General features: G+C 35.1%; 1 protein-coding gene and 2 non-coding genes across 3 annotated transcripts; 1 reads left to right on the forward strand and 2 right to left on the reverse strand.

Moving 5' to 3' along the window:
* Positions 1–2,869: 2,869 nt before the first annotated feature.
* On the forward strand, positions 2,870–7,976 carry LOC133187585 (RNA-binding protein RO60-like). The gene is made up of 2 exons (XM_061323007.1): positions 2,870–3,048; positions 6,017–7,976. Exons 1-2 carry the CDS (start codon positions 2,906–2,908, stop codon positions 7,467–7,469), a joined length of 1,596 nt encoding a protein of 531 aa, XP_061178991.1. The 5' UTR covers positions 2,870–2,905; the 3' UTR covers positions 7,470–7,976.
* Trnat-ggu (transfer RNA threonine (anticodon GGU)) lies at positions 3,785–3,858 on the reverse strand. The gene has a single exon. It is a non-coding gene; the product is annotated as a tRNA-Thr (tRNA).
* On the reverse strand, positions 4,029–4,102 carry Trnat-ggu (transfer RNA threonine (anticodon GGU)). Its single transcript has one exon. It is a non-coding gene; the product is annotated as a tRNA-Thr (tRNA).
* Positions 7,977–9,784: the final 1,808 nt, after the last annotated feature.

Raw genomic sequence — 9,784 nt, forward strand, 5'->3', positions numbered from 1 at the left:
CACAAAGACTGCCGCACGAGAATTACTTTAGGAATCACTGTCTAGTTAGTAGAGTATGCCAGGGCATCAACGATAGTTGGAAACGTGGGATAATTTGCATAACGGGCGAAGCCCGTTATGCATAAATTATCCCACGTTTCCAACTATCGTTGATGTCCCTGGCATACTCTACTAACTAGACAGTGATTCCTTATATTTCCATTTCATTGTGAAATAAAATTGTAAATTTAGATTTTAAAAATGTAGACTAGTAGATTTAAATTACACGAGGCCTCACATGTCAATTTCAATAGTCCCCGCCCACTGACGTCAAAACACAAAGACAGCCGCACGAGAATTACATGCATATTAGGCCTTCTTAGCTCCTGACCTTTCGCTTGGCGAAATTTGCATTTCGGTGGAATGATCAAGAAATCAACTCTCCTAACTTTCAAAGAGTTATCACAGAGAAAATAAATAGAAATGGAAATATATGCATATTAGGCCTCCTTAGAGTCAGACACAAAGACAGCCGCACGAGAATTACATGCATATTATGCCTTCTTAGCTACTGACCTTTCGCTTGGCAAAATTTGCATTCCGCTAGAATGATCAAGAAATCAACTCTCATAAGCACAGAGAAAACAAATAGAAATGGAAATATTTGGAAATAAACTGTTTTCGGCTGAACTGATCGTCCTAAAATATGAATATGTACTTTACAGCATTGATAAATTATTGCATTTAAAAGTTAGCACCACATTTCATTTGTTTAACCTTTTTTTTTTAAAAATTGTTTTATTTAATTATTTTTTTTAAATTATTTTTTGTATCTAATAACAGTGTGTGTCGGTTATTATAGTATACTTGTGCAATAAGTAACAAAACGTATTTGGGAGTTTGATCATAACACATTTTATTATACTGTAAAATTTTATTTTTCTTTCTGAAATAGTTTAACCCCTTCTTAAAAATGAAGCGACTAATTATTTTAGAAAGGATATTTAGATCGTACCATGCAGCCAGTTTCTTTATATGTTTTTTTCCAAACTGGCGAGTCTAGTTGCGTGGCGTCATGTTGTAAATTTTGATTACCTGGTTGGAGGAAAAACTCATCTTAACATCTTGATAACTAATAATCATATTGTAAAATTTGACTCTACCTTCAATCGCTCGTCAAGTAAATTAAAAAAAAATTACAGCATGATACTCTCAATTAAAGCCTCCATCTAAATCAGTAAATTAAAAACGCAGTATTCTAAATAAACTAGCTGTGATATTATTTAGAGTATAAAGGTACATAACATTATTTTAATTACTGGTTTACGCAGATGGATAGCACGAATGGATCATTTATGGGTATGAAATGAGCATTCAAGTCCAACATATACCGTAGACAAGAAATGCATATACATGCACACTGAAACGTACATTTTGCTGATTTGTCATTGCAGTGTTGGACTATATACACTTATATTTACATTTCCAAATATTTTTCCTTAAGATTCTTTGCAAATAAGACGACTGTTCATTTTCTCATGAACTACCATGGATGAGCATGAATATCTCCATTGTTACGTCATAATACCGTACTTGACGTCAAAACTATAGTGCAAACTGTTTTGCTTTAAAAATGACAGTTGAATTGTGTAATTTGTGGCAACTCATCAGAAAAATAATGTAAATATAAGAAATGAATTCAATTTTTGAAGATTCATGAGGTACATGAACTACGACGCTTCACGCCGGCATATTTATCATGAAGCGCTAACGCGCTTCATGAAATATGCCGGCGTGAAGCGTCGTAGTTCATGTCCTCATGAATCTTCAAAAATTGAATTCATTTCGTAAATATTGTACGTTAGATTGATTTACATCTAATCAAAGGCGGACACTGGATTTTCCTTCCACGGTCCTTTTAAAAAATTCAACTCAAATTTAGGACAAGCCAATCTATAAACTTTCTGCTTACCATCTTAAAGGTACAACCAGGTCCCTTTCTCGTGGGGAAAAGGGGGGGGGTGCAAGATCATTTTCCGTTACTTTACTACATAAGTTTAACAACTTTCACACCCCAACCGTCTGGATTTGCTGCCGTGTATATCATCAAATGGTTTTGTACGGTATCTTCATTTTTTTCTTTTATTGACCCAGTTTTAGACAAGTGTGCATGGAAATGTTAAATATTTCAAATACTAGTACAAGTCGGTATAACGATTCTGAATACTGGAACATAAAATACCTGTATTACCTAGCTGTGACTCATTTCATAAAGGTGTATTTTGTGTAAAGAACATAATTATTTGTAATGTACATTTTTTTTTTAACTTTCCCTACCACTTTCAATTGTACATTGAATGTCTTGAATACTTAAAGTACAAGTTTGCCAATCAGATTGAGTGTCCACAGGCATTATCCCTTGGTATCCTTTGTATTCAAGCCACCTGTTTTACAATACACAAAATAAGCTGCTATTATTATTATTATCATTTTCTATATACCTTCAAGTGGTTTTCTACCTCTCTCATATTTTTGACCCAGTTTCAGACAATTGTGGATATGTTACATCTCTTACATTTTCACAAGTATCATTAATTTGTGGTATTGTACATCTTCCATTTGTACCTTCATTGTAGAAATGATTAATATTTTTATTATATTATCAAAATGACATTTAAATGTGATCATACTATTATGATTGTAAATGTCCCCTGAGGACCCTTAATTGGTGAATAAAGTTAAAACATAAACATATAGTACCCAGGATTGTTTTCAGCGATTTGAAATTATGCGCTATTCCTGACTCACAGTAGCATTTCTATTTTAAAACTATGACATCATTCAAAAATTCCTAGGGTATTCTTATAAACAATCCATCACATCACAGCAGTTTTCCTCTGTAATCTTCAATATATTGTAATGGAACATGGAACAATGTTCAGGAATTCCACTAGAGTCGGATTTTCGGAAACTAAAACAGTTCCTGATTCTTGGAGGACCTAATTCAGTTTATCATCCCCACTCTGTATCGCACTCCTCTACAAAAATTGATCTCAGTTTTATCCACAGGTAAAGTCAAGTTAAAATAAGTCACTTGCGTTTTAAATTTGTTCATTTATCGGACGTTGAAATAAATACAAAGATAAACAGACAGATAAAAAAATCGCGGACTTCGAGGCACCTATATTGTTGATGGTGAAAACGAAAGTACATGTACTTTACAGAACCATAAAGAAAGCTGTGCATTCTTGAAGTATTCTGGCAACACTTATGGATGTACAAACCTACTTCTAAAAATTCCTTTAATTTATATAATTAGTAATTTGGTATTTTTTAATGTATTTTTATCCTGTACATACTTTGGAAAAATAGAAATAATCTGAAAGTTGCCTCCCTTGGAATTGTTATGATATGCAAAAGACGCTTGCCAAATAATTGATTTTTTTTTTAAATTAGTACATATACAGTTACACGTATATTAAAGCAGAAAACAATTTTGAAGTACTTAAAGCTGAAACTTCAATGGTCCAACTTTGCCATAAAAGAAAATCCATGCTGTTTGTATATATACTGTCTCAATAGCTCAGTTGGTTAGAGCGCTGGCACGGTACGCCAGAGGCCCTGGGTTCGAGTCCCGGTTAAGACTTGATTTTTCACCACCTGACAGGTGGTGAAAAATCAAGTCTCAACCGACAGGTGGTGAAAAATCAAGTCTCAACCGGGACTCGAACCCAGGGCCTTTGATTTTTCACCACCTGACAGGTGGTGAAAAATCAAGTCTCAACCGACAGGTGGTGAAAAATCAAGTCTCAACCGGGACTCGAACCCAGGGCCTCTGGCGTACCGTGCCAGCGCTCTAACCAACTGAGCTATTGAGACCCGATATATTGACTGACTTTCACGCACCTGTGAACCCGGTGACATATTCCCCCTCTTCGTAGAAATTCGTCCTCGAATTCTATGAGTTAAGGAAATGCGTGAAGCATGTTCCAAGGGAATAATGGGTATTTGTACGTTGGGCGCCAAATGTCACAGGTGGTGAAAAATCAAGTCTCAACCGGGACTCGAACCCAGGGCCTCTGGCGTACCGTGCCAGCGCTCTAACCAGCTGAGCTATTGAGACCCGATATATTGACTGACTTTCACGCACCTGTGAACCCGGTGACATACGTTTAATACACGTATTGATCCCAAAGCAGAATTTATCAAAAGAAAATGTAACAATCCTTGTTAATTGCCATAACAAACTGATGACCATATTTTCGAACTTTTGGAAGTTTTCTGGATTTGAATCATTGTTCATATACATGTACCTTAATTTATTTTTTAATAAATCGAAAAGGATTTAATTTTATTTATAACTTACAGTGTATAAGCTAAAAGCGTTTCTGTTCTATTTTATTGCAAGTTCAACTTGTTGCTCCTCTGTAAATTGTTTCTCCTTGAATTTGGATGGATAAGTTTTATCTCTAGTAACGCAAGTATTAACTTCAATGGCATGATAAAATATGTGTAAATTTCGGCACAGAAGTTTAGGAACAAAAAATGTGAATTTACATGTACATATATTTTAATACCATATCGTATTGACAGATTTTTGAAACACCAGGAAATGTGACTTAAAATGGGCTCAAATAATGTCTGAATTCTAATCTTAAATCTAAAAAAAAGTATGTTACTACATTTTACCTAAACCTCGATGCAACATGTAATAACGCAATATCTAATAAGCCAAAAAAGTGTTATTACATTTTGCGTTATTACATTCTGGGTTGATCTCGACGCAAAATTAAATAATCCAAAAAGTGTGTTATTACATTTTGCGTTACTACATTATGAGTTAGCCTCGACGCAAAATGTAATAAACAATTTATTACGTTTTGAGTAAATATTACATTTTGCGTTGTAGCAATCCTAAGCGCCAACCGTGACCTTTTAAAAATCGCGGAAAGGAGGTTTTAAAAAAGGTGATAAAACATGACATATAGAAATCAAAGTACTGAAACAGTTCTGAGATACGGTGTCAAATCATCATCTTTTAAACTTCATGACTGTTGTACAGTGTATATTTTTTATACAATTTTTGATACTGACTTTAAAAATTTAGAAATTTCAAAATGAAATGATATCAAATAAACATTGTAGCAAAATACTAGATTAACTCTGTATTAGATTTATCAATAGTCGAGGAACCTTGTAGCATTGACCGAATTTACATGTAACTACATGTAGGTCCGAATCAATCTGACATTTCCGAAAGTAAACAAACTGTAAAGCAGTCAAATATTACTCATTCGAGTGGTTTGTTCGAAAAATTAAAATTCTTAAGATGCTTCATCAATATCTTTTAATTCATGTATTGAAAACTTCGCATTACTTTCTTTTGTTTGGTGTAGCGTGTGTGTCCTTTGACCAAAGCAATTTCTGCACTTTTTTCATTGCGATTATTAAACTGACAGTTGATTGAGATGCTAAGAGCACGACTTCCGTTTTTGACTTCGACTGAATGTAAACTACCAGAATAAAACTAACCGCGGAAAAGCAGTGTTAGGTAATCGCGGAAAAGCAGGACGACCGTCCACGAAGATGTGTCTTCTAGTTTGGCGTCATATGATAAGCAAGACTGGATCGACCTCGAAAAAAGGGTTATATTAGATGTATTTAAGGAATGAATTTAATAGCTACCCAAGTTGAATTAAATTTTATATAATTGGCAAGAGCCTATCACCTGGTATTCCTTAATAATTTAATTTTGGTTGTACAGCTGTATAACATGATTTAATTGGAAAAAGAAATTACATGTAGTTTGTTTCGTATAACCTGTGTTGCCTTCATCACAATGACTTACGTCAAAAACATATTAATCCGCTTGATGTTACATTTAGTAACCACTTTGCGGTTTATAAAGCGTAAACTGTCCCCACCCAGGTTATACAGTATAACTTAGGTAGCTAATAAATTCATTCTTTAAATAATCTACTGTATGTGTTGAATAATTATATGTGCCAGTATTGATAACTGAGATCTACATTTTCAGGTTAATTGCTGGTGGTAGAGGGAAAGATGTTGTTCGTGTTATTAAACAATACAGTTTGGAGGGAAGAGCAGCAAAGCAGAACGCAATACTTCGTGCCCTGGCCGTCTGCTCGACGTCCAGCGATTTAGTAACGAAGCGCGAGGCAAACAGGATCATCCCAGATGTGTGCAGAATATTTGACCACCTCATAAAATTCATTAAATTTTCCCAAGAAGATGCTGTGGGTAAAAAGTGGGGACGTGCAAGGCGAAAAGCTATTTCTAATCTCTACAATAATTACCCGGGAGGTCCGATGAAATTAGCATATCACGTGACCAAATACCGCAAAAGAGGAAATATGAGTCACAAGGATGTAATACGCCTTGCGCATGTCAAACCTTTCAATCAGGAAGTGCAGTATATACTTGGATACATCATCCGTGGTTTAAATGGAGCCAATTTAAATATCCATCATCCGTCTCCTGAATTAGAATCCGTGAAGAATTACATACAAGGAGTGGAAGAAGCCAGAAGGTGCAGGACAAGGGGCGATGAGGCTCACCTGATTCACTTAATTGAAACACACCAACTTTGTCATGAACATGTTCGGAAAGAATTCCTGAACAAACCAGAGATATGGCATGCTCTGCTTCAACATATGCCAATCCATGCAGTCATTCGTAACCTGAATTCTTTAGCATCAAATGAGGTATTCAACTTGTATGACGGAGATGTAAACATAGTTGCGCAAAAATTGAACGATTTGGGTTTGCTGAATGAGGCACGGGTGCATCCATTCGAAATTCTTACAGCATATTTCCAGCACAAATCGGGAGAACGGACTGCTCGCGGAAATGTGTTTACGCCATCAGAAACAATTCTTTGTGCTCTTGAGGAAGCTTTTTATAAGTCACTGAAACCACGGACCGACATTTTTGAGGCCAGGAGTGTTCGGATGGCTTTCGGTATTGATTTGACTATTTCTCCCTCTGACTGCGTAGTTTCTGCTAAGATAACCTCACGCCAGGCAGTTACGGGTATTCTGTTAGAACTCATCAGATACGTAAATACCTACCATGTTTTACCATTCGGTGCTTCCGATATTTGCAGTCCTCTACCGATATCCCCAGACGACAGGCTTCAAAATGTGGAAAATTCGCTTTTCGTTGGTGGTGTTGAAAGTTCAAATCTGACCAAACCTATAGATTTTGCAATTAGGAACCAGTTGGAAGTAAATGTATTTGTTTTATTTACCTCAAAAACTTACACTGAACAAGAGCATTATCAACTGAAGGATGCCATGGATCGCTACCGATCACAGCCTTGGGCTGGAAGGGAGCCCCGACTTGTTGTTGTGGACGTTGTAGGAAACCAATCCCCCATTTCATCATACGAGGAAGATTTTCTTCGCATAGAGGGTGCTGATTCACAGGTGGTTAATGTGATCAAACAGTTTGCTGTTGGCTGGGACTAGATTTAAGATCATAACCGAATTAATATGGAAAAGTGTCTACTAAAAGTATTCCTTTACATGTACATGAATGCACAGCAACATGTTCACTCATACTGTGGCACAGACACGTTGATTTGATCCGGAAGAATCGTTGAGGGAAAATCAACCTTTCTTTTAGTACCACTTTGACATTAAAGGTGTACGTGTTTCCGATCGAGGAGCTGTACTTTTGTGCATTTGTGCAAGTTGCTAAGACCTGACATATTTGTACAAGTTACATTGAAGACGAGTTAATTAAGATACGCGTTTGCAATAATCATGTAAAATTACATTTTTAATGACTTTTCTTTTCTTATCAGAAACATTTGATTAGTAATAAAATCGTCTGTGCCTTCACAATTTCAAAGATTTGTGAATACATACGTACACACACACACACACAGACGCTTTTTTTTGAGGTACCTTACGTAATCGCAAAACTTCGACATTATTTCTAAAGATGTGTTTCATTAAAAATTGAAATCTTAATTTAAACTTATGAATCATATTGTATTGTACAAATCTTTAAGAAAGAATAAATAGAGGATATTCAATGTTTTGTAGATGAATATGGAATTTATTTCACGAGTGGGACAGGATTTTTTGATATTTTCACGAGTGCGAAGCACGAGTGAAAATATCAAAAAATCCTGTCTCACGAGTGAAATAAATTCCATATTCATCTACAAAACATTGAATTTTCTGTTTATTACATTTTCTTTTATTTTCCCTTTGCCTCTGTCTTTTCTTTTAAAACACAGTGTCATAGGCGTGACGTCATAGCTGAGCGGTTGAGACGTCATAGCTTAGAAGTTGTGTGTCAGACTGAAAACATTACATAGCATGGATTTTAGCAACATATTAAGGAAGAAATTTGCAGTTTTAGCTCTATCAAGATACTTAGTTACTACCTCTATCTTATGACAGACCAGAAATTATTTTTTACTTACTTTGATATCCTTTCACACTGTGAGAGAATATCATTTTTGGTATTCTTTCACACTGTGAGAGAATATCACTTTTATTCAATAAATAAATCACAGTATTTCACTGTTGAAAATTTAATAAGTATATGATTATCAGCGCAGGATATAAAAGTTTTTCAGCAACAGTGATTGATTACTTTGTTTTATGACATTGTAGATTTTCAGGGTCGTTTTACTTGACATGAAATAATTAAGTGAAAAGTAAAAGGTACTTACCCTTCTGGGAAAACATATAAAACTGACATAAAATGTCTGATCTCAAAATTCTAAATTTAGCAAAGGGGATTCCTAATTGAATTATTGTCGATATACATGTATGACTTCGTGTTTTATTCCCATTTTACATGTATCTCGATCATTAGAAATGAACAAAACATTAAATGATTGGTCTGTTTATGTGTTTAAAAAGGTTCTTTGTGGTAGAAGGGCTGCATTGCTCACATGTGTATGGAAGTTGCCCTGATTAAGAAGGATACAGTATCTGGTGGGGGGGGGGGGGGGGGACTCGATCCTCAAACAATCATTACCAGGTATTTGGTAAACAAGCTGCAAAGATGATAATTCTCATAAAGTGTCCCGGTCATTTATGCAAGAATAACGAGCTTCCAGCAATGTCGATTATCCTCATCCACACCTAAATTAAGAATCTTTATTTTCCTTATACATTGTTATTATATATAACCATGCCTTTTTACATGTAAGAAAACTTTCAGGCTTTAAAAAAACTGGATAGTATTAGTAAGTTAATGACATTACTACCAAGCTCTTATGAGAGGCTATTTTAGAAATATTCTGTGGTCAGTTTTTTTTTTCATATAATGGCCACAAAAAAGGAAAAATATTCACATCATTATTTGTAGTATTTTCACAGTTTCGGAGTATTTATTGACTTTGTCTGTACATATCTGATCTACATGTACTTGTACAATGCTGTATACACATAGCACTGTGTAGCTAACACCCCCCCCCCCCCTCCAACGCCACCAGCGTGTTTACCCACATATTGTCTCCGGTTTAAAAAGTCTATTCTAAGATCAAAAGGCAGATAAAGAGTAAGATTGGGCACAAATTAGACAGTCTTTAATTTTAGCATAACTAACTTAATTATGCCAGGCTCTATTTTTTTCCATCTGAAGAGTGTCTCCTCATGTATGATAGAATAAAATCTACAGTGAATGAAATTCAATGAAATGAAACTAAATTTATAGTATTCTAAGTAAACTATATTACACTAACACAAAGAAATGAAAACTTTGCCTTTTGGGAAAGATTTTTCTAGGGAAATTTTGCAATTACCCCATGTTGAAAACC

The sequence above is a fragment of the Saccostrea echinata genome, unplaced genomic scaffold (assembly GCF_033153115.1).
Source record: "Saccostrea echinata isolate AGI-Se365-2 ecotype Australia unplaced genomic scaffold, CSIRO_AGI_Sech_v1 ptg000015l, whole genome shotgun sequence".
NCBI classification, from domain to species: Eukaryota; Metazoa; Mollusca; class Bivalvia; order Ostreida; family Ostreidae; genus Saccostrea; species Saccostrea echinata.

Coding starts and splice junctions, on each gene's coding strand:
- LOC133187585 (XM_061323007.1), top strand. CDS start 2,906: ATGGAACAATGTTCAGGAATTCCACTAGAGTCGGATTTTCGGAAACTA. Junction 3,049..6,016: donor GATCTCAGTTTTATCCACAG/GTAAAGTCAAGT, acceptor CTACATTTTCAG/GTTAATTGCTGGTGGTAGAG.